The 25,984-nt window shown below is 40.9% G+C and overlaps 2 protein-coding genes across 2 annotated transcripts in view; one reads left to right on the top strand and one right to left on the bottom strand.

The window, feature by feature from the left end:
* The first annotated feature begins 1,970 nt into the window (after nt 1–1,970).
* LOC139276141 (PEST proteolytic signal-containing nuclear protein-like) overlaps nt 1,971–25,984 on the top strand; it is a 29,220-nt gene continuing 5,206 nt past the window's right edge. The window contains exons 1-4 of the mRNA XM_070893666.1: nt 1,971–2,043; nt 4,457–4,695; nt 9,830–9,904; nt 23,174–23,229. Coding sequence (XP_070749767.1) covers nt 1,998–2,043; nt 4,457–4,695; nt 9,830–9,904; nt 23,174–23,229 — 416 coding nt within the window. The 5' untranslated portion in view covers nt 1,971–1,997. The remainder of the gene's footprint in view (nt 2,044–4,456; nt 4,696–9,829; nt 9,905–23,173; nt 23,230–25,984) is intronic.
* zbtb11 (zinc finger and BTB domain containing 11) overlaps nt 24,830–25,984 on the bottom strand; it is a 60,902-nt gene continuing 59,747 nt past the window's right edge. Inside the window, exon 11 of the mRNA XM_070893665.1 lies at nt 24,830–24,937. Within this exon, the coding sequence (XP_070749766.1) occupies nt 24,870–24,937 (68 nt within the window). The 3' untranslated portion in view covers nt 24,830–24,869. The remainder of the gene's footprint in view (nt 24,938–25,984) is intronic.

Here is a 25,984-nt window from a genome sequence, read left to right as displayed (position 1 = left end):
CGCAGATGACTACGTGGCTTGAGCAGTGGTGCAGCAGGGAGGGATTCAAATTCCTGGGGCATTGGAACCGGTTCTGGGGGAGGTGGGACCAGTACAAACCGGACGGTCTGCACCTGGGCAAGACCGGAACCAATGTCCTAGGGGGAATGTTTGCTAGTGCTGTTGGGGAGGAGTTAAACTAATATGGCAGGGGGATGGGAACCAATGCAGGGAGACAGAGGGAAACAAAAAGGAGACAAAAGCAAAAGACAGATTTGGAAAAGGGGAGGTGCAACGAGACCTGGGTGTCATGGTACATCAGTCATTGAAGGTTGGCATGCAGGTACAGCAGGCGGTTAAGAAAGCAAATGGCATGTTGGCCTTCATAGCGAGGGGATTTGAGTACAGGGGCAGGGAGGTGTTGCTACAGTTGTACAGGGCCTTGGTGAGGCCACACCTGGAGTATTGTGTACAGTTTTGGTCTCCTAACTTGAGGAAGGTCATTCTTGCAATTGAAGGAGTGCAGCGAAGGTTCACCAGACTGATTCCCGGGATGGCGGGACTGACCTATCAAGAAAGACTGGATCAACTGGGCTTGTATTAACTGGAGTTCAGAAGAATGAGAGGGGACCTCATAGAAATGTATAAAATTCTGATGGGTTCAGACAGGTTAGATGCAGGAAGAATGTTCCCAATGTTGGGGAAGTCCAGAACCAGGGTTCACAGTCGAAGGATAAGGGGTAAACCATTTAGGACCGAGATGAGGAGAAACTTCTTCACCCAGAGTGTGGTGAACCTGTGGAATTCTCTACCACAGAAAGTTTTGAGGCCAATTCACTAAATATATTCAAAAAGGAATTGGATGAAGTCCTTACTACTCGGGGGATCAAGGGGTATGGCGAGAAAGCAGGAATGGGGTACTGAAGTTGCATGTTCAGCCATGAACTCATTGAATGGCGGTGCAGACTAGAAGGGCCGAATGGCCTACGCCTGCACCTATTTTCTATGTTTTTATGTTTCTATCGAACCTTTCATAATTTTAAAGACCTCTATTAGGTCACTCCTCGGCCGCCTCTTTTCGAGACCCAGCCTGTTCATCCATTCCTGATAGATATAACGTTGCATCAGAAGGTACGACTGAAAAGGGTTGCTATAAGAACATAAAAGAATTAGGAGCAGGAGTAGGCTGTACAGCCCATAGAGCTTGCTCCGCCATTCGATAAGATCATGGCTGATCTTCGACAATGCCACTTTCTTGCCCGATCCCTATAGCTCTTGATTCCTCTGGAGTCCAACAAATCTATCTGAACCTTGAATATACTCGACAACTGTGCATCCACAAAGGAACAGTAGTCCATTCAGCCCCTCAAGCCTGTTCCACCATTCAATGAAATAATGGCTGATCTGCAACCTAACTCCATATACCACCCTTTGGCCCATATCCCTCAATACCTTTGGTTAATAAAAAGCTATCAATCTCACATTTAAAATGAACAACTGATCTAGCCTCATTGCTAGATGCACCACCCAATGTGGAACTTGCAACCACAGGGAGTGGTTGAAGGAAATAGTATAGATGCATTTAAAGGGATAAGCATAGCGTTTGTGGAAGGGAGTTCCAAACCCTTTGTTTGTAGAGGTGTTTACTAATTTCACTCCTGAAAGGTCTGGCTCTAATTTTTAGACTGCGCCCCCTTGTCCTAGAATCCCCAACCTGCGGAAATAGTTTCTCTCTATTTACCCTATCTGTTGCTCTTAATATTCTGAATATGATCAGGTCACCCCTTAACCTTCTATGTGCCTCCCAGTTTCTTTTCGAGACCCAGCCTGTTCATCCTTTCCTGATAGATATAACTTCGCATCAGAAGGTACGATTGAAAAGGGTGGCTAGGGTCAGGATGTTTGTTTGGATGCCAATTACAATGCCGCCTCACATGACCACTTGAGATGGCCTGGAAGTGACGCCAGCGCCTCGCCCGCTCCCAGTGTGCTGTTGGCGGTTTTAAAGTTGATTGAAAATGGCGGAGGAAGCGCGCTCGGAGCTGGGGAAACTGCAAGACGAAGGTGCCGGTTCCAAATCTTTTACTACACAGAGCGCGGCAGGATGCACAATTCCACATACACATGTTAGCGAAGGGAAAAATAATAATAAAAACACAAAAAACACTGTGCAGCCAGTGCGGGAAGGCGAGCGGGCTGAGCAGGCCTCGAGCAGCGGGCCCCTGTTTGCTTCGCGCCCTGGGCTGAAGTGCACTTTTGCTGGAATAGCTTCATCTCATTTGCTGGATATATTTTTTTCTAAGTGTAAATTTCATTTTTAAACGGGAATGATTTAATAGGGATAATTTCTCAGTACTAAAAAACATTCAGACTTTTAAAAAAAAAACAATTACCCCCTACTCTGAATCATCTCCACTGCAAGTGTGACGACAGGTCTTTTACTCTTTTTAAACAAAGCGATGTTTTTTTTTAATTGCTGTGAAATGTGGGAACCAATTCCTACAATTCTATGTCGTGTAACGTGAAATGCAACCTAGTAGCCAATCTGATTATGACCTAGTGTGTATTTAATTATAGTTCAAATTGTTCTGTTTAAAAAGTAGATGCACCAAATATAATGTGGAGTATGAGTTAGGACACAAAGTTTTGTTATCAACAACTGATCTCATTTTGCCAGCTAATGTCTTGTATTGCAACGGAGGAATTTTTGTTTGTTTTCATTTTTTCAATAGTATCTGAAGTAACTGGAAGCATTAAAAACCCAGACAAGAATAGCTGTTTGATTTTACAATAAAGTATACCTTTGTTATAACTTTTGTAACAATTTGTAATCTTGTACATGGCATCTTTTTAGGTATATTCAATTATTTTATAATGTATGTAATAACTGGTAACTTGTCACAAAATACTGTGTAAAAACAGCGCCGGATGCATTCAGTGATTCAAGGTTTTGGCAACACAAAAAAAATCCAGTAGGACCAATACAGTACGAGTTTTGATTGATCAGTAGCCCAGTAAGATAGAGCATCCTTCTTGCTGCTTTGTACTACAACTTTGTACTATAATGGTGTGTTTGAGAAAGTACAATACCTCACCGGAGGTAAATCGAGTTAACAGAACGCATGAGAATTTAGAATATCTAACTTGAGGTTATATGTTTCAAATTGACATGAAGGACTTCCAGATGTTAACCATAGGACTATCCTCAGAGCTAAGCTACAGTTTTTCAAATAATACATGGATTATGTTCTGCTTAAGACTTGTTTAAATTAGCCTGTTGGGTGACAATTTTCTTGAATCATATTTTTTGATTAACATTCTAAAAATCTTTAGTATTAGTCTTGCAGGAGGTAGCTGCTATCAAGCAGTAAATAAATGTGGAAAACCACAGTGATTAGAAAGTGAAAACAGGCTGTTGGAATTGTGTGTGTTCTATCAGTCTCTACTGTTGTATCCATTTCTGGCTGGCTAGCTATCAGATAGGCTAATGAAAAGAATGCATGCTGGGTCTTTGGCTGATTCCTTGTCAGTATCTGTAATGCAGAATGCACAGGTATCTTATTTGGGGGGGGGTGGGGTGGAGTTAGGCTGATAGCTAGTGCCTGCGTTAAAAGCATTTGAACGTGAAAATTATTTCTGCAAATTACTTGTTCAAAACCAGGAGGAATTTGGTTTTTGAAAACTGGCAAGTCTGAGTTTAAAACTAAAAGTAATTATTTCTCGGAGCAAAATTTTATTCTGTAGTAAATGATCTATACTTGTAAAATGATTTATTCTTTTTACTGTCATTTGCCATTCTGGATTTTGTCTTCAGAATTAACATTAGTTTAATCAGATTTCAAACTGATTGTAGATTTGAAGAATTATCTTTTATTTTTAATTCATCTAATCACTGGAACTAAATGTATTCTGTTGGACGTTACTACTGACTAGTTAGAAATGAAGACAAGATCAAGATTCACAAAGTAGAAACTGAAATTGCTGGAACTGTAGTTCTTAAAGTAATTGACTATAACTTGTCTATGTGAATCATTTTGTTGGAAATGCTGTCCATCTTGGCATTACTTATTTTAGGATGTTGACATTGTAGTGCTGTGAAGTAAAAATGTTCTCCCCAACACGGTTTATAATGTAATACCTGAAAGTCTACAATTTGTACAGTACTTGGTGAATGTTTGCTCAGTGTGGAACTTTGGTCTACCAAAATCTGTACTGTTTTGGTCCTGTGAATTTTATCTGGGGTTCAAGAAACAGGAGCACTGGATTAATCCTGCCCTGAAACTGAAATAGAGTCCACCCATCTATGAAATGGTTTCTCAGTGCCTACATCTACTGTATCTGACAAACAGTGGAAGAGACTACTGGTTCAGTCAGTGCACACCCACAGAAGCTCCCTAAATACTTAATGAGGTTGCTGCATCCATCAAACTGCTCGATAAAAGTATCTCATCTTGGTAAGTTGTTTCGACTCCACCAGGACCAGAAGAGAAGGCAGAGAAAACTGTGAAAACTAAGACTGTTTCTTCCAGTAATGAAGGAGAAAGTTCAAGTCGAAGTGCAGAGAAAAGAGCAGCTGATGAGAAAAATCCAGATGACTCTGCTGCCGGAGATGCAAACAACAAACCCACCCCTGCAAAAGTTTCCAAAATTGGGTTTTCAATAGGAAGTATGGCTATAAAGAAACCTGCTCCAATATCCATCAAATTAGGAGCAAATGTAAGTAATATGATTTATTTTGGTTTCTCGTGTTGGGAGTGTATTTGTAGTTTATCACTGGATATTGCTAATTGTAGAATAATTATATGTATTTAAATGGTGCTAATGGGGCAGCACATTTGAAGCATTAGGTATGCTTTGCACTGGAAGGGAGGGGGAATTCAGAACCAAACGGAGCATAAATTGAAATCGGTATAATTCAAGCAGAGGATTTGGGGCTCGTAATGTAACCTTGCACCTAATGAACATTAATATCAACTAAATGATTATATTAAGCACCAAATGAAATATAAATGTAATTCTAATCTGTTTCAATTTTAACCTAGTTCTGTTAACAGCCTCCTACTTTCGAGAAATGTAGAATTTAAAATGTTAATGTTTTAAAGTTGTGATGAGAATTGTCACATTAACTTCCAAATACAGTTTATCCCTAGAATGTTTGTAAACGGTAGCTACTAGGAAGTGAGAATTTTCCCAATGTAATTCTTGAATGTTATATTAAATATTGCATTGATTAATTTTAGTAAGAAATGTAAGACTTAGTATTTAAAAGTTGCAAAGCTAACTGAATATTTAAGTTCGGAAAACAAATTATTGTAGTAGCTGAAATCACTGATGGTTTTGATGCTGATATGAGATGTGTAAAGCCTTATTACCAGCCCACATTTGGATAATACTTTAGTGTTGAATATATACACTCAGTATATTTTGCTATATTCTCTTGGAATCATTTGTACAATATTGTACTCCTCGCCTTTTAGGAAATATACAGAAAAGTGGGTTAAATTGAGCATTTTCAAGATCGAGATCGATAGATTTTTGGTAGGTAAGGCAGATACAGGATATAGAACAAAGTTTAGTAAAGGAACAAATTAGTCATTGCTAATTGAATTGCGGAACAAGTTCGAGGGGCTGAATGACTTGCTCCTGTTCCTATGTTTTGACTTCAAGACATAAATGCATAGACATGCCACTCATTAGCAGAATGAGAGTCCCCGTTGTTAATGTTTGCAGTTGAGGGTGGGGAAAAGGTGGTAAAAGGTGCATTTTCCAATGGCTCAGCAAGTTTAATCTCAGCAAGTTTAATCTAGTGTGTCACAGGTTTATAACCCAGAAAGGTCCCAGGTTTGATCTGTGGTCTTTGTTGAGTTAGCTAATCTGAACTGGGGTTGTGGCGCTAAAATTGGCCGTGACAATCCTGGATTAGGAAGAGCAGCTTGACCTCTGCTGGAAATGTAAATCTGTGTACCTTGGATGAGGACAAGATCAGGTTCAGTTATAGTGCTCCCCTGGAGTTGAATACTCTTGTTAACACCCACCGTAAAAAGTAAAAGAAACCATTACCTTTTCAGTAAAACTGCAGATCAGCTCTAGTAATTATTCTATTAGTTTACCAGTTGCAACCACATAGGATATGATCCAAGTACCTGTTTGTAATTCTCCGTATGGTACCATTCCATGTCTCTTGTCGTTGGATGCACAGAATGGAGGTGCTTTCCCAAATAGTAGGCACTGGCTCAAGTCACTCTTGCTCTCCTTTCAGCGGTCAGACAGCATTGGGGGCCTGAGACCATATGAAGCATATTCAGCTTAAAAACTGATGCGGAGGACAATTTTTTGGAGGTAGGGAGGGAGGCAAGAGAGATTAAATAGACAACGCATGTTGAAAATCCAAGAAGCAAGATAGAATGTGAAACATGTATTTACACTTCTGACCAAACTAAGTCACTCAATAGTGAATAATTCCTTTAAGTGAATTTCCTTATATGTGATTAAGTGCAGGTATAAGGACATTAATTGGAAATTATTATCTCAGGTTTCATTCTTACTTTGTGCTGAATAATCTGATATCCGCTTGAGAGTGGGAGCAGCACATTCGGGGGAGGGGTGAGCGCCAGCCTGGACTCTTATATTAAATAGTTTGGGCCACATCATGACTTGTCACTTTTAAAAGAGGAGTAGTGAAAATTGGGAAAAGAAGAAAATAATTTCACTGAATTGCACAAGTCGATTGGAAAAGTAGATTGCAGGGTAAAGCATTAACAGAACAATGGAGGACATTCAGGGAAGAGATAGTTTTGGGTACAAACTAGGCATATTCCTTTCAAGGAAAAAGGCTGAGCATCCAAAGCTAATGCGTCCTGGTTGACAAAGGAAATAAAAGTTAAAATAAAACAAAGAGAAGGTTTATGACAAATGTCAGAAGCAAGATTCAGTTAATAACTAGGATGATTATGGCAAGTGTAGGAGGGAATTGAAAAGTTAATACACAAGGCAAAGAGAGGTTATGAGAAATGATTAGCAGGCAGCATTAAATTGAAGCCTAAAACATTTTAGAAACATCAAGTGCAGGAGGTGATATTGGGAAAAAGTTATGCATATTCAGAACATAAAGGGAAATCTTCATGTAAAGGCAGAGGACATGGCTAAAGTATTAAATTAATACTCTGCACCTGTCTTCACAAAGGAAGCAGATGATGTAAAGGTTACATTAAAAGACACGAGAGAAGTTATGGACAGGATCATAGTAGATAGAGAAGATGTACTAAAAAGATTAGCATTACTGAAAGATGGTAAGTCACCTGGTCAGATAGAATGTATCCTAGGTTGCTGAAAGAAGCAAAGATAGAAAGAGCAAAAGCATTGGTTACAATCTTTCAACCCTCATTGGATACTGGAGAACTGGAGGTTGTTAATGTTGTACAGATACCACCATTCATGAAAGAGGAGAGGAATAAATCGGGAAACTACAGGCCAGTCAGCCTAACATCGGTGGTGGGGAAATTATTGGAAAGCATTATCGGGAGCAAAATAAATTTTCATTTGAAAAGGCATGGGCTAATCAAGGGGAGCCAGCATGGATTTGTTAAAAGCAAATCATGTCTGACTAACTTGATTGAATTCTTTGATGAGGTAACAGAGAACATTGATCAAGGTGGTGCAATAGATGTTGTGTATATATGGACTTTTGTAAGGCTTTCGACAAAGTGTCACACAGGAGGCTTGTAAGAAGATGGAAGCCCATGGAATTAAGGGAAGAGTGGAGGTATGGATATGACTTTGGGTCAGTGCCAGGAAGCCAAAAAGTGGTGGTGAATAGCTGCGAGACTCTTTTTACAGTAGTGTTCCCCAAGGATCAGTTTTGGGTCCATTATTCAATTTTACCTAGACTCTGGTGTAGGGAGCAGCATTATAAAGTTTGCAGATCATACGAAACTTGGCAAAGTAGTAGATCATGATGAGGTTAGTTATAGGCTTCAAGATGACAGACAGGATGATGAACTGTGCAGAAGCATGGCAGATGGAGAAATGTGAAGTCATGCAGTTTGGGAGGACTAATGTGGAAAGACAGTATACTATATATGGCACGATTTTGAAACGTGTAGATGAGCAGAGAGACCTTGGCATCCATATACATAAATCCTTAAAGATGGCAGGGCAAGTTGATAAAGTGGTTAAATACACAAATAGAGGACTAGAATGTAAAAGCAAAGAGATCATGCTAAAAATAAATCCCTAGTTAGGCCTCAGCTGGAGTATTGTGGATGATTCTGGGCACCACACTTCAGGAAAGATGTAAAGGCCTTAGAAAGGGTACAGAGGAGGTTTACCAGGATGGTATCAGAGATGAGGGACTCCAGTTATGAGCAGAAGTTGGGAAAAGTTAGGACTGTTCTCCTTGGAACAGAGAAGGTTAAGAGATGAACTAATAGAGGTTTTCAAGGTGACGAGAGGGTTTGATAGAGTAAAGAGAGAAAAGCTAATCCTTCTGCGAGTGGGTCAATAACGAGATAATAAATACAGAATAATTGGCAACAGATCTAGAGGGGAGATGGGGACAATATAGTGTGTTATTGTTTTAAAATGGATCATCCTAGGAATGCATCCTAATATTCTACCTGCTTTTGCTGCAGCTTTGCAGCACTGGTCGTGATCATTTAGGAACTTGTGTACTATAACAGTTGGGTCTTTTTCCTTCTTAACAGTCTTTTTAGTTCAGAACCCTGCATGGTATACACATGGTTGGCATTTGTGCAATCCATGTGCATAACACCACATTTATCTATATTAAATGACATCTGCCAGACATGTGCCCATTTCTCCCATTATATCTTGATCTGATTTTGTGTCTTTTCTCACCCAAGATTCAAACACTGGTACAAATCTTTGTGTCATCTGCAAGCTTCAGACAGTTCCCCCAATGCCTTCATCCAGATCATTAACAAATTTTTTTTTGGAACAGAGAGACTTGGGAGGTGTATGTACACCAATCATTTGAAAGTGACAGGATAAGTTGAGAAGGCTGTTAAGAAAGCATATGGAATCCTTGACTTTATTAATGGAGGAATAGAGTACAGAAGCAAGGAAGTTATGCTAAACCTTTATAAAACACTGGTTAGGCCTCACCTGGAGTATTGTGTTTAATTCTGGGCACCACACTTTAGAAAGGATGCCAAAACCTTCGAGAGGATGCAGAGGAGATTTACTGGAATGGTACAAGAGATGAGGGACTTCAGTTATGTGGCGAGACTGGAGAAGCTGGGATTGTTCTCCTTGGAGCAGAGAAGGTAAAGAGGAGATTTGATGGAGATGTTCAAAATCATGAACAGTTTTGATAGAGTAAAGAAGGAGAAACTGTTTCCAGTGGCAGAAGGGTTGGTAACCAGAGGACACAGATTTAAGGTGATGGGCAGAAGAGCCAGAGGTGACATGAGGAAACTTCTTTTTACACAGCACGCTGTTATGATCTGTAATGCACTGCATAAAAGGTTAGAAGCAGATATACTAGTAATATTCAAAAGAGAACTGGATAAATACTTGAAGGGAAAAAGATTACAGGGTTATGGGGAAAGAACAGGGGAATGAGATTAATTGAATCTCTCTACCAAAGAGCTGACATGGGCTGAATGCCCTTCTGTGTTGTATCATTCTGTGGTTGTGACGAACAACTGTCCTGATATTTATCTTGCGGGCCTCCGCTATTAAGGTTACTGTGTTTGAGTAACTGTCAGACCCAAAACACAAACCTGTGACATCTCGGGAAACTAATTTAAGTCAGCCTTTAATTTTTTTTATTTGGCCTACAGTGATCTATTTACCAGAACTGAAATGTATGATCTATTCCTATTCCCAGAAACCAAAAGAAAGTCCACCTGTTCTGGCTCCAAAGAAACCTTCAGTTGCAGCAGTCTTCAATGAAGATGATGATGTAAGTATATTCTTTTCAAGCAGTCTTGTATTGTGCCACTGGAACATCAAATCTATAAAATTGCTAGTGCTGGAATTTGGTATGGTACTCTGAGAAAGCCAGAGAATAATATTTAAATGGAGTGTATTCGATATTTCATAAAGAAAGCTCATAAATCCACCAAATAGCAGTATTGCTTTATCTTGCTTGGCTGGGTCTATAGCCGAATTCTGGCTCCAACATTTGGGTTGCCTGTAAATCGAGGCATAAATACCACAAAGCAGCAAGTCTACTGAGGGCCTCCTGAGAAGTATTGCAAGTGTTATTCCCCAAGGTGCTCTTTTGGTACAACCACTGAGCTGGTAACTTTGAGGTTCTTCTGTACATGAGCGGAATAAATCAGCTGACAACTACAACTTTATTTTGTTGTTTTTTTCCCCATTAAAAACAGAAACAAGCTTGCCATGATATTACATAAGAACATAGGAATTAGGAGCAGGAGTAGGCCATTCGGCCCCTCGAGCCTGCTCCGCCATTCAATAAGATCATGGCTGATTTCTATCTCAACTCCACTTTCCTGCACTATCCCCATATTCCTCGATTCCCTTAATATTCAAAAATCTATCGATCTCTGACTTGAATATACTCAACGACTGAGCATCCACAGCTCTCTGGGGTAGAGAATTCCAAATTTTCTCCACCCTTTGAGTGAAGAAATTTCTTCTCATCTCAGCCCTAAATGGCCGATCCCTTACTCTAAGACTGTGACCCCTGGTTCTAGAATCCCCAGTCAGGGGAAACATCCTCCCTACATCTACCCTGTCAAGATGTGTAAGAATTTTGTTTCAATGAGATCACCTCTCAGTCTTCTAAACTCTAGAGAATATAGGCCTAGTCTACTCAACTTCTCGTAGGACAATTTCCCCCCCCCCCCCCCCCAATCCCAGGAGTCAGTCTGGTGAACCTTTGTTGCACTCCCTCTATGGCAAGTATATCCTTCCTTGGGTAAGGAGACCAAAACTGTACACAATACTCCAGGTGTGGTCTCACCAGGGCCCAATATAAATGCAGTAAGACATCTTTACTCATGTACTCAAATCCTCTTGTAATAAAGGCCAACATACCATTTGCTTTCCTGATTGCTTGCTGTACCTGCATGTTAACTAAGTGAACACCAACATTTTCCAATCTCTGTTTTTAAAAAAAAAAATACTGTTTTTCTATTTTTAAATGATAACCTCGCATTTATTTCTCCACATTATATTCCATTTGCCTTGTTCTTGCCCACTCACTCAGCCTGTCTATATCCTCTTGAAGCTCTTTGCATTCTCCTCTCAACTTACATTCCCACCTAGCTTTGTATCATCAGTAAATATCATCAGATATAGATTGTGAATAGCTGGGGCCCCAGCACTGAACCTTGCGGTACCCCACTAGTTACAGTCTGCCAACCCGAAAATTACCCGTTTATTCCTACTCTCTGTTTTCTGTCCGTCAACCAATCCTCAATCCATGCAAGTATATTAGCCTCAATCCCGTGAGCTGCTATCAACTGAATTTAGGAATAAATCATTGAGGAATTGCTGTCCTGTTACAAACCAGTTGGGATCGGATCAGACCAGAACCAAGTAGGAGGACAAAAAAAAATCTGTTTTGTTAATGCTTGAGATCCTCGGATTTATAGAGGCTTAGACTACAATAACAAAGTGGTAATGCTAAGCCTATACAAAGTGTTGGTTAGGCCATAGTTAGTATCTTGACTAGTTTTTAACATCCTACTTTCTGAAAGATATAAAGGCCATGGAGAAAGTACGGAGAGGGAGGCGGTGGGTGGAGGTCAACATTTCAGTCCTATTCTATATTCTAAAGAAAACTAGCTCTGGTAAATATGGCAGCCAATTTGCACAAGTTCCTGTAAACAGCAAACTAGTTTAATGACAGGTTCATTTGTTTTGGTGGTGTTGGTGAGGATTGACCATGCATCTGGGAGAGATCTGTTTTTCTTTGAATATTGCCGTGGGATCTTTTGCATCCATCTGAACAGGGAGATGGGGCCTTGATATAAGGTTTCATCAAAATGGTTAGGTTCTAAATCTGATGTAATGGATTTTGCATCCGTTGAGCTGGTGCCGACCCTCAACTGGTCCCACTCCACTGTCCTTTCCCTGTAGCCCTGCAATTTTTTTCCCTTCAGATACTAATCCAATTCCCTTTTGAAAGATAGGATTGAGACTGCCACCACCACCCTTTCAAGCAGTGCATTCCAGATCATAACCACTCGTTGTGTAAAATAATTTTTTTTCTTCATTGCCTTTGGTTCTTTCGTAATCTGTGTCCTCTGATTCTCGACCCTTCCACCAATGGCAACAGCTTCTCTCTACCCTGTCCAGATCCCTCATGATTTTGAGCACCTTTATCAAATCTCCTCTCGATATTCTCCACTCTAAGGAAAACAACCCCAGCTTCTCCAGTCTATCCACATAACTGAAGTCTCTCATTCCTAAAGTGTGGTGCCCAGAATTGGATACTAATCCAGTTGGGGCCAAACCAGTGTTTTATACAGGTTCATCATGATTTCCACACTTTTGTACTCTTATACCTCTTTGTGACAGGATCGGACCAAGTCAGCATGGATTTATGAAAGAGAAATCATGCTTGACGAATCTTCTGGAATTTTTTGAGGATGTAACTAGAATAGTGGACAATGGAGAACCAGTGGATGTGGTGTTTTTGGACTTTCAAAAGGCTTTTGACAAGGTCCCGCACAAGAGATTGGTGGGCAAAATCAAAGCGCATGGTATTGGGGGTAATTACTGATGTGGATAGAGAACTGGTTGGCAGACAGGAAGCAGAGAGTCGGGATAAACAGGTCCTTTTCAGAATGGCAGGCAGTGACTAGTGGAGTGCCGCAGGGCTCAGTGCTGGGATCCCAGCTCTTTACAATATACATTAACGATTTAGATGAAGGAATTGAGTGTAATATCTCCAAGTTTGTGGATGACACTAAACTGGGTGGCGGTGTGAGCTGTGAGGAGGACGCTAAGAGGCTGCAGGGTGACTTGGGCAGGTTAGGTGAGTGGGCAAATGCATGGCAGATGCAGTATAATGTGGATAAATGTGAGGTTATCCATTTTGGGGGCAAAAACACGCAGGCAGAATATTATCTGAATGGCGACAGATTAGGAAAAGGGGACTTGCTACGAGACCTGGGTGTCATGGTGCATCAGTCACTGAAAGTGGGCATGCAGGTACAGCAGGCGGTGAAGAAGGCAAATGGTATGTTGGCCTTCATAGCTAGGGGATTTGAGTACAGGAGTAGGGAGGTCTTACTGCAGTTGTACAGGGCCTTAGTGAGGCCTCACCTGAAATATTGTGTTCAGTTTTGGTTTCCTAATCTGAGGAAGGACGTTCTTGCTATTGAGGGAGTGCAGCAAAGGTTCACCAGACTGACTCCAGGGATGGCTGGACTGTCATGAGGAGAGACTGGATCAACTGGGCCTTCATTCACTGGAGTTTAGTAGAATGAGAGGGGATCTCATGGAAACGTATAAGATTCTGACGGGACTGGACAGGTTAGATGCGGGTAGAATGTTCCCGATGTTGGGGAAGTCCAGAACCAGGGGATATAGTCTTAGGATAAGGGGTAGGCCATTTAGGACTGAGATGAGGAGAAACTTCTTCACTCAGAGTTGTTAACCTATGGAATTCCCTGCTGCAGAGAGTTGTTGATGCCAGTTCATTGGATATATTGAAGAGGGAGTTAGATATGGCCCTTACGGCTAAGGGGATCAAGGGGTATGGGGAGAAAGCAGGAATGGGGTACTGAGGGAATGATCAGCCATGATCTTATTGAATGGCGGTGCAGGCTCGAAGGGCCAAATGGCCTACTCCTGCGCCTATTTTCTATGTTTATGAAACCCAGGACCTTTAACTGCTTTCTCAACTTGCCCTCTCACCTTCAACAATTTGTGCTCACATACCCCCCCAGGTGTCTCTGTTTGTGTACCCCCTTTAGGATTGTACTGTTTAATTTATATGTCCTCTCCTCATTCTACTAAAATGTATCACTTCACACTTTTCTGTTAAATTTCATCTGCCACGTTTCCGCCTATTTCACCAGCCTGACTGTCTTCCTGAAGTCTATCACTCTCCTCATTGTTCACTATACTTCCAAGTTTTGTGTCGTCTGCAAATTTTGAAATTGTGCCCTGTATGCCCACGACCAAGTCATTAATATAATATCAAGAAAAGCAGTGGTCCTAGAACCGACCCCTGGGAAACACCACTGTATACTTTCCTCCAGTCTGAAAAACAACTGTTCTCCACTTTAATCTGTTTCTTGTCACTTCGCCAATTTTGTATTCATGCTGCCACTGTCCCTTTTATTCCATTGGCTTCAACTTTTCTGGCAAGCCTAATATGTGACACATTATCGAACACCTTTTGGAAATCTATGTACACTACATCAACCGCATTACCCTCATCAACCATCATAAAACTCGATCAAGTTGGTTAAACACAATTTGCCTTTAACAGATCCGTGCTGGCTTTCCTTAATTAATTCACCCCTATCCAAGTGACTGTTAATTTTGTCCCTGATTACTGTTTCTAAATACTTCCTCACTACCGAGGTTAAACTGACTGGCCGATAGTTGTTGGGTTTATCTTTACACCCTTTTTGAACAATGTTGGGGTAAAACAGAAGACTTCTCTTCCTCGAGGTGGACTCCCTGATTTATAAGGAGTCGACACCTGCCCTCTCTATAGCGACCACGGATTCACTCAGACGAAAACTTTGTCTCACCGGTTTTATTATTCAAACATGCTCTGGAAATGTTCCAATGAACACTTTAAAGTACAATAGTTCTACAAGCACAGTTATACAATTTTTCAACCCTCCTATAAAACCACCGATTGGCCTATGGCTCAGACTGTCTGAGTGGTTCTTCCCCACCTGTCCATCTCCCATCACATGTCACCCTTCTGGAATGTGTTGAACTTTGCCTCAGTTTCTCATGATGTATTGATTGACCTTGCTTCCCAGGGTATGCTATCCCATTCGGATGCTGTTTACAATCTATGTTCCCAAACATTTGTGTCCTTGTTCTCTGTACTGAATGAGTTTTCATCTATTTTCTGTGCTAAGGGTCAATGCAGTGTTGGCTATTTAAGATGGTCCATTAACCATCAGGCATTGCTGCCTCCCTCTTAACCCAATGTAAGCAACTTATATAAGCGTGCTTTACATTCATAAGCGAGTTTTACATAATCGGTCAATATTACAATCCATACCGTAAGACCGAGGAACTCCCGATTCCTCAGAACCTCCTAATTCCCTTATGCTTACCCCCTTACAAACAAGAATGTAACATTTTCAATTTTCCAGTCCTCTAGCACCACCCCTGTATCTATGGAGGGTTAGAATATTCTGGCCGGTGTTTCCGCGATTTCTGTCCTCAATTCCCTCAGCATCCTAAGATGCATCCCATCTGCAACTGGTGATTTATCTACTTTTAAGTACAGCCAGCCTTTCTAATACCTCCTATCAATTTTTATCTTATCAAGTGTCTCCACTACCTCCTCCTTCACTGTCTATGGCAGCATCTTCCTTGGTGAAGACAGCTGCAAAGTACTCATTTAGTACTTCAGTCATGCCCTCTACCTCCATTCGTAGGTCTCCTTTTTGGTCCCTAATCAGTCCCACCCGTCGTCCTCCTGCCTGTTTACTATTTATATGCCTATGGAAGACTTGGATTACCTTTTATGTTGGCTCCCATTCTACTCCTTGCCCCTCTTATTTTCTATTTCATTTCTCCTCTGACCTTTCTCTCTTTTCTCTCTTTATATATAGATATATATTATATATATTATTTATTTATATATATATCATTGTCAGATGAATTTGCAACTTGACATCTGTCATATGCACTCTCTATCTGTTTCATCATCCAGGGAGCCCTGACTTTAGTTGCCCTGCCTTTGCCCCTAGTGGGAATGTACCTCAACTGTACATGAACTATTTCCTCTTTAAAGGCAGCGCATTTTTGCATTACAGTTTTGCCTGCCAATCTTTGATTCCAGTTTACCTGGGTCAAATCCATTCTCATCCCACTAAAATTGGTCTTTCCCCAGTTAAACATTTTTACTCTAGATTGCTCCCTGTCTTGTTCGATAGCTAATCTAAACCTTATGATACAATGATCACTGTCCCTAAATGTTCACCTACTGACACTTCCCCTTCTCTGCCCTTGATACTATTACGATCCCAGTCTATATTAGGATAGTTGAAGTCCCCCATTATTACTACTCTATAATTCTTGAACCTCTCTGTAATTTCTCTGCAAATTTGCTCCTCCCTAGTGGGGAAAATATTTGGTAGTCTATAGAATACACCTAGTAGTGTAATGGCACCATTATTAATTCTAGCCATATAGATTCTGTCCTTGACACCTCCATGACCACCTCCCTCTCCAGCACTGTAACATTCCCCATAACCAATACTGCTACACCACCTCCAATCTTTGGCTGTCTTTCCTGAACACCTTGTAACCAAGAATATTTAATACCCAATCCTGCCCTTTTTTGAGTCGGGTCTCAGTCATTGCCACAACATCATATTCCCATGTGGCTATTTGTGCCTGCAGCTCACTTACCTTGTTTACTACGCTTCGTGCATTCATATACATGCACTGTAAACCCATCTTAGACCATCCTGTATTCTCTTAGTTTAGCCCCACCTAATTATTACTTTAGTGCTCTCTGTCTTGCCCAATCTTTTGAGCACTTTATTTCCCCTTTCTAATGTTACATCCTGGTGTCGATCTCCCTGCCAACTTAGTTTAAACCCTCCTCAACAGCACTAGCAAACCTCACCGTGAGGATATTTGTTCCAACCCTGTTGAGGTGCAACCGTCCAGCCTGTACAGGTCCCACCTCTGCCAGAACCAGTCCCAATACCACAGGTCACCTATGGTGAAGAAAAATGATCATCAATTGACACTTAACGTAATACTTTAAGCGTCAATTTTCTCTTGCCCCACTTTTTAAAATCATTTTTATGGTTAAAATGAATGAATAAATATTTACTTGGTTCTGGATTAAGAACATAACAGAAGAAATGGGAGCAAGAGTAGGCCATTTGTTCCTGCGAGTCTGCTCTTCCATTCAATATGATCATGACTGCTCTTCACCTTCCTGCACTATCCCCATATCCTTTGATTCCTTTAATGTTAATATCCCCCCAAAAATCGATCTCTGTCTTGAATATACTCAATGACTAAGCCTGCACAACTCTCTGGGGTACAAACCTTTGAAGAAATACTCCTCATTCCAGTTAAATGGCTAATCCCTTATTCTGAGACTGACCCCTGGTTCTAGACTCCCCAACCAGGGGAAACATTCTACCTGCATCTACCCTGTGAAGCCCTGTAAGAATGTTGTATGTTTCAATGAGATCACCTCTCATTCATCTAAATTCTTAGGAATATAGGCCTGGTATATTCTGATCAGAGGCTTTTTAAAATGATGCTTCAACACCCATCCAGGCATTGCAACATCCCCATGTAATCTGTAAAGTTTTCTTTTAGCAGTTAATTTCCCTGTATTTGATATTTCATATGGGAGAACCTCCAGCCTCTGTGTGCATGGTGTCACTGCTAAATGACTAATTAATTGAAATGCTAAGCAGTAGAGGATGGCAATTTTTTTAAAGGTGAATAGAATTGGAATCCAATGGATGTGTAAAATTGCTCCCAGATCTTCTTGATCATTGTAGAATTTTTGTGCCAAGAATTTGGAAAATCCAATTCTTCCAACTTTATCGTGTTTACTTATTTAATTCATAACATAAGAAATAGGAGCAGGAGTAGGCCATACGGCCCCTCGAGCCTGCTTCGCCATTTAATACGATCATGGCTGATCCGATCATGGACTCGGGTCCACTTACCTGCCCGCACTACATAACCCCTTATTCTCATCGGTTAAGAAACTATCTATTTCTGTCTTAATTTATTCAATGTCCAGCTTACACAGCTCTCTGAGGCAGCAAATTCCACAGATCCACAACCCTTCTGGGAGAAGAAATTTCTCCTCGTCTCAGTTTTAAATGGACAGTCCCTTATTTTAAGATGATGCCCTCTAGTTCTAGTCTCCTCCATCAGTGGAAACATCCTCTCCGCATCCACCCTGTCAAGCCCACTTATAATCTTATACATTTCGATAAGATCACCTCTCATTCTTCTGAATTCCAATGAATAGAGGCCCAACCTACTCAACCTTTCCTCGTAAGTCAATGCCCTCATCTCCGGAATCAACCTTGTGAACCTTCTCTGAACCGTCTCCAAAGCAAGTATATCCTTTTGTAAATATGGAAACCAAAATTGCATGTAGTATTCCAGGTGTGGCCTCACCAATACCCTGTACAACTGTAACAAGACTTCCCTGGTTTTATACTCTATCCCCTTTGCAATAAAGGCCAAGATACCATTGGCCTTCCTGATCACTTGCTGTACCTGCATACTATCCTTTTGTGTTCCATGCACAAGTACCCCCAGGTCCTGCTGTACTGTGGCACTTTGCAATCTTTCTCCATTTAAATAATAACTTGCTTTTTGATTTTTTTTCTGCCAAAGTGCATGACCTCTCACTTTACAACATTATACTCCATCTGCCAAATTTTTGCCCACTCACTTAGCCTGTCTATGTCCTTTTGCAGATTTTGTGTGTCCTCCTCACACTGCTTCTCCCCTCCCATCTTTGTATTGTCAGCAAACTTGGCTACATTACACTTGGTCTCTTCCTCCAAGTCGTTGATATAGATTGGAAATAGTTGTGGTCCCAGCACTGATCCCTGCAGCATCCCTGTGCGAGGCCCCTCGGGGAAGAGTGACCATAACATGGTACAATTCTTCATTAAGATGGAGAGTGACACAGTTAATTCAGAAACTAGGGTCCTGAACTTAAGGAAAGGTAACTTTGATGGTTTGAGGTGTGAATTGGCTAGAATAGACTGGCAAATGATATTTAAAGGGTTGACGGTGGATAGGCAAAGGAAAACATTTAAAGATCACAAGGATGAACTTCAGCAATTGTACATCCCTGTCTGGAGTAAAAATAAAACTGGGAAGGTGGCTCAACCGTGGCTAACAAGGGAAATTAAGGATGGTGTTAAATCCAAGGAAGAGGCATATAAATTGGCCAGAAAAAGCAACAAACCTGAGGACTGGGAGACATTTCAAATTCAGCAGAGGAGGACAAAGGATTTAATTAAGAGGGGGAAAATAAAGTACGAGAAGAAGCTTGCCAGGAACGTAAAAACTGACTGCAAAAGCTTCCATGGATATATGAAGAGAAAAAGATTAATGATGACAAATGTGGGTCCCTTGCAGTCGGATTCAGGTGAATTTATAATGGGGAACAAAGAAATGGCAGACCAATTGAACAAATACTTTGGTTCTGTCTTCATGAAGGAACTGAAGAATATCCTTATTAGGCAGGAAATTGTGTTGGGGAAATTGATAGGATTAAAGGCCGATAAATCCCTGGGGCCTGATAGTCTGCATATGAACATAAGAATTAGGAACATGAGTAGGCCATCTAGCCCCTCGAGCCTGCTCCGCCATTCAACAAGATCATGGCTGATCTGGCTGTGGACTCAGCTCCACTTACCTGCCCGCTCCCCGTAACCCTTAACTCCCTTATTGGTTAAAAATCTATCTATCTGTGACTTGAATACATTCAATGAGCTAGCCTCAACTGCTTCCTTGGGCAGAGAATTCCATAGATTCACAACCCTCTGGGAGAAGAAATTCCTTCTCAACTCGGTTTTAAATTGGCTCCTCCGTATTTTGTGGCTGTGCCCCCTACTTCTAGTCTCCCCGACTAGTGGAAACAACCTCTCTGCCTCTATCTTGTCTATCCCTTTCATTATTTTAAATGTTTCTATAAGATCACCCCTCATCCTTCTGAACTCCAAGGAGTAAAGACCCAGTCTACTCAATCTATCATCATAAGGTAACCCCCTCATTTCTGGAATCAGCCTAGTGAATCATCTCTGTACCCCTTCCAAAGCTAGTATATCCTTCCTTAAGTAAGGTGACCAAAACTGCATGCAGTACTCCAGGTGCGGCCTCAGCAATACCCTATACAGTTGCAGCAGGACCTCACTGCTTTTGTACTCCATCCCTCTCGCAATGAAGGCCAACATTCCATTCGCCTTCCTGATTACCTGCTGCACCTGCAAACTAACTTTTTGGGATTCATGCACAAGGACCCCCAGGTCCCTCTGCACCGCAGCATGTTGTAATTTCTCCCCATTCAAATAATATTCCTTTTTACTGTTTTTTTTTTTTCCCCCCCCCAAGGTGGATGACCTCACACTTTACGACATTGTATTCCATCTGCCAAACCTTAGCCCATTCACTTAACCTATCTAAATCTCTTTGCAGCCTCTCTGTGCTCTACACAACCCGCTTTCCCACTAATCTTTGTGTCATCTGCAAATTTTGTTACACTTCACTCTGTCCCCTCTTCCAGGTCATCTATGTATATTGTAAACAGTTCTGGTCCCATCACCGATCCCTGTGGCACACCACTAACCACCGATTTCCAACCCGAAAAGGACCCATTTATCCCGACTCTCTGCTTTCTGTTAGCCAGCCAATTCTCTATCCATGCTAATACATTTCCTCTGACTCCGCGTACCTTTATCTTCTGCAGTAACCTTTTGTGTGGCACCTTATCGAATGCCTTTTGGAAATCTAAATACACCACATCCATTGGTACACCTCTATCCACCATGCTCGTTATATCCTCAAAGAATTCCAGTAATTTAGTTAAACATGATTTCCCCTTCATGAATCCATGTTGCATCTGCTTGATTGCACTATTCCTATCTAGATGTCCCGCTATTTCTTTCTTAATGATAGTTTCAAGCATTTTCCCCACTACAGATGTTAAACTAACCGGCCTATAGTTACCTGCCTTTTGCCTGCCCCCTTTTTTTAAACAGAGGTGTTACATTAGCTGCTTTCCAATCCGCTGGTACCTCCCCAGAGTCCAGAGAATTTTGGTAGATTATAACAAATGCATCTGCTATAACTTCCGCCATCTTTTTTAATACCCTGGAATGCATTTCATCAGTACCAGGAGACTTGTCTACATTGAGTCCCACTAGCCTGTCCAGCACTACCCCCCCTAATGATAGTGATTGTCTCAAGCTCCTCCCTTCCCACATTCCTGTGACCAGCAATTTTTGGCATGGTTTTTGTGTCTTCCACTGTGAAGACCGAAGCAAAATAATTGTTTAAGGTCTCAGCCATTTCCACATTTCCCATTATTAAATCCCCCTTCTCATCTTCTAAGGGACCAACATTTACTTTAGTCACTCTTTTCCGTTTTATATATATATATGTAAAAGCTTCCCAGAGTACTTAAGGAAATGGCCCTCGAAATAGTGGATGCATTGGTGATCATTTTCCAGCAGTCTATCGACTCTGGATCAGTTCCTATGGACTGGAGGGTAGCTAATGTAACATACCTTTTTAAAAAGGGAGGGAGAGAGAAAATGGGTAATTTTTGACCAGTTAGCCTGACATCAGTAGCAGGGAAAATGTTGGAATCAATTATTAAGGATGAAATAGCAGCGCATTTGGAAATCAGTGACAGGATCGGTCCAAGTCAGCATGGATTTATGAAGGGGAATTCATTATTGATAAATCTTCTGGAATTTTTTGAGGATGTTTCCAGTAGAGTGGACAAGGGAGAACCAGTGGATGTGGTGTATTTGGACTTTCAAAAGGCTTTTGACAAGGTCCCACACAAGAGATTGGTGTGCAAAATCAAAGCACATGGTATTGGGGGTAATATACTGACATGGATAGAGAACTGGTTGGCCAACAGGAAGCAGAGAGTCGGGATAAACAGGTCTTTTTCAGAATGGCAGCAGTGACTGGTGGAGTGCCGCAGGGCTCAGTGCTGGGACCCCAGCTCTTTACAATATACATCAATGATTTGGATGAAGGAATTGAGTGCAATATCTCCAAGTTTGCAGATGACACTAAACTGGGTGGCGGTGTGAGCTGTGAAGGGGGACGCTAGGAGGCTGCAGGGTGACTTGGACAGGCTAGGTGAGTGGGCAAATGCATGGCAAATACAGTATAATGTGGATAAATGTGAGGTTACCACTTTGGGGGCAAAAACGCGATGTCAGAATATTATCTGAATGGCGGCAGATTTGGAAAAGGGGAGGTGCAACGAGACCTGGGTGTAATGGTTCATCAGTCATTGAAAGTTGGCATACAGGTACAACAGCTGGTGAAGAAGGCAAATGGTATGTTGGCCTTCATAGCTAGGGGATTTGAGTATAGGAGCAGGGAGGTCTTACTCCAGTTGTACAGGGCCTTAATGAGGCCTCAGCTGGAATATTGTGTTCAGTTTTGGTCTCCTAATCTGAGGAAGGACGTTCTTGCTATTGAGGGAGTGTAGCGAAGGTTCACCAGACTAATTCCTGGGATGGCAGGACTGACAAAGGAGAGAGTGGATCAACTGGGCCTTTATACATTGGAGTTTAGAAGGGTGAGAGGGGATCTCATGGAAACATATAAGATTCTGACGGGACGGAACAGATTAGATGCGGGTAGAATGCTCCCGATGTTGGGGAAGGCCAGAACCAGGGGACACAGTCTTGGGATAAGGGGTAGGCCATTTAGGACTGAGATGAGGAGAAACTTCTTCACTGAGTTGTTAACCTGTGGAATTCCCTGCCACAGAGAGTTGTTGTTGCCAGTTCATTGGAAATATTCAAGAGGGAGTTAGATATGATCCTTATGGCTAAAGTGATGGAGAGAAAGCAGGAAAAGGGGTACTGAGGGAATAATCAGCCATGATCTTATTGAATGATGGTGCAGGCTCGAAGGGCTGAATGGCCTACTGCTGCACCTATTTTCTAAGTTTCTATCCCACTAGTTACTGATTGCCAACTCGAGATTGAACCATTTATCTCGACTCTCTGTTTTCTGTTCGTTAGCCAATCCTCTATCCATGATATATTACCACCAACCCTGTGAACTTTTATCTTGTGCAGTAACTTTTATGTGGCACCTTATCAGATGCCTTCTGGATGTCCAAATACACCACATCCACTGGTTCTTCATTATTCAACCTGTTTGTTGCATCCTCAAAGAATTCTAGCAAATTTGTCAAACATGACAAATTCAGATTAACCTTGAATCGAACGCCTGTATTATAAAAGATAGGTTAGTGCTTAATGGAATAATTTTTTTCTGCCTGCAGAGTGAACCTGAGGAAATGCCCCCTGAAGCAAAAATGCGCATGAAGAATATGGGACGGTAGGGTTTTACTCATTTCAACTATTAAGGTTCAAAACATGAAAGCCATAACTCAATGTGTCCACACCTTCTGCTGTATACCAGTGTGACATCGTTAGGTAGCAATCTGTTGTAAGAGTTTCCGTGACTTTCAGACAAATTCTTGTGGTATCCTCTTTTAATCATAAAACAAAAATGGTGCTCTGAGAATGATTATGAAGATGTATTGTAAGAAAGCTGTGTTTTGGTATTCTGATAAATGTACATTGAGGAATCAGATGAATCCTTACAAAGGAATTAAGTTTTACCTCCCAGTGTACGTTTAGGGGATGAATGATCCATGACTCAGCTTGTCGAACTGTCTTGCATTTAACTTGGTTTGGATCAAAATGAATTTAGCTTAATAACCCTCAATTAGGTTATCCTTGAGCTGCTGAGTGAATTAACTCTTTCTTGCCAAATCATCAAAGAAGCCAGACCACATCATGCTCAACGCTATTTATTGGTTCCAGCTTATATTTTGGTTCATAAATGTTTAATAGATGTACACAAATTGAGTTATCTAGCAGTTGAATAATAAATTATTAATGGACAGAGTTACTTAACCAAACAAATACCAACGGTTACACGGGCAATTCAGTAAATCAGCACTATCAGCTGCTGTGCATTACCAATAGCAGCATCCGGAACCTGAGGTTATAAATTGGTGAGGTTACTTTTAAGAGCAATTCCTTATATAACTGGCAAAATTTACGGCTTTGAATAGCCAGCCTATTAAATTGCTCGAGTCTGTGTGTGATAGATAACATTAAGACCTTACACAACCTCATCCTTGAGCATAGTTTAGTCAGTTTCCTTCCTTCTCCGGCAAGCAGGTGTTAGTTTCTTGAGTGTTGAGTTGATGAACCCCTCTGGTGGTCCTATTTGTTATACTTGGATATTTGCTTCCGTCTCAACCCACCTTAAACACGAGTGACGATAACTGAGCTGGCTTCACTCTTGCCTTTCTCTGAAGTTGGGCATTTATAAAGTTAAATAACATTTTTCTTTAAGGCTAGCTGGCACAGTACCCTACTCCCTGTCCTAATAGCTCCACCTGTGGGACAACTCTGTGTCCACTATGCAAAGGTTCCCATAGAAGAAAGTGAACTGACAGAGAGACTGCTTCTCTGCAAAGACTGAGAGAAGCAGCTTGCTCTTTCTAGAAGATTACCAAAGACTGTCTACTACTACTACAGACGACCGATTATTAAATAGTGCTTGGCCGGAGTGGTGCAGAACCCTCTTTTTATATCTTGCTTTTAAAGGGAAGTCTCCCTACATTCATTTAACCAACTTGGGTGACAGACGTGCTACTTAGAATTAAATTAGATATTTTAAGCGTGCCAAATATAGTTCAGTTGGAAGTGTGTGAATAAAATGCTACCAATACATATTTTTGTTTTCTTTTACATATTATTCACCAAAATTAGACTTACTATAATTTTCATGTGCTATACATCCTTTAAAATTAACATTTTATTCCACTAGTGTGTCAGCTGTGGCTCAGTGAATAGCACACTCGCCTCTGAGTCAGAAGGTTGTGGATTCAAGTCCCACTCCAGGGACTGGAGCACATAAATCTAGGCCGACACTCCAGTGCAGTGCTGAGGGAGGTGCTGTCATTTGGATGAGACATTAAATCGAGCCCCGTCTTCTCTCTCAGGTGGACGTAAAGTATCCCATGGCACTATTTCGAAGAAGAGCAGGGAGTTATTCCCGGTGTCCTGGCCAATATTTACCCCTCAATCAACATCACTAAAACAGATTATCTGGTCATTATCACATTACTGTTTGTGGGAGCTTGCTGTGTGCAAATTGGCTGCCACGTTTCCTACATTACAACAGTGCCTGCAAAAGTGCTTCATTGACTGTAAAGTGCTTTGAGCTGTCCAATGATCGTGAAATGTGCTATATAAATACAAGTCTTTCTTTTAAAATAACATGCTGTGTATTTTTAACAATGTAATTATGTTATCAATTTGATGTTTGCAAGCTCAAATAATTTATATTCTTTAGATAATGGTGGCTGATGTGAAGCTGTAACAAAATTGACTGGCTCTTCTGGTATTCATCAACCATATTTAAGTAGTACTGGCATTTGCAGTTCGTTAACATGAGAACAGAAGTGGGCCATTAAGCCACTCGAGCCTTTCTATTAGATGATGGCTGAACATCCACTTGATTTGCCCATAAACCCATGATAACCATTACCTAACAAAACAATATCAATCTCATTAACATTGTGAATGTTACTTATAACTGTTCTTGCATATTCTCTACAAACTTACCAGTGTCAGATTAACTCTATTTAAGTATAATGTGCAAGCTAGTGAAATCCAAAAGTAATCTGAAAGATTTATAAGGAACATTGTTACAGTACTTGGGACAGAAGTAATTGCTCCTATTTTAATTTTATTAAAACATTTTTGCTGGCAAGATTAAAATAGTTTTCAGTACTTGGCTTATTTTTTTTAAATGTTATAAATCACAAAGTGCTTATTTTTTAAATTTTATAAATCACACAGTGCTAATTTTCACGAGAATCCTGCTGTCAAAGCCAGATAATTGAATTCAGTGCACATGTAAATGTTCTTGAGTATAACTTAAGAACTGTGGTAACCAAAAAGACTCATCAAAAAGGGCAGTTGGTTATTTAATTCTCAATAATGTAGTTTAAGAATAGAAACTGTTGCAAAGGTTGCACATTTTTATGTATATCTGAATGAAAAAGAGA

This window comes from Pristiophorus japonicus, chromosome 11 (genome assembly GCF_044704955.1).
Source record: "Pristiophorus japonicus isolate sPriJap1 chromosome 11, sPriJap1.hap1, whole genome shotgun sequence".
In the NCBI taxonomy this organism is placed as follows: domain Eukaryota; kingdom Metazoa; phylum Chordata; class Chondrichthyes; family Pristiophoridae; genus Pristiophorus; species Pristiophorus japonicus.
Note: the sequence above shows the minus strand (reverse complement) of the source record. Positions and strands in the feature narration are given on the sequence as shown.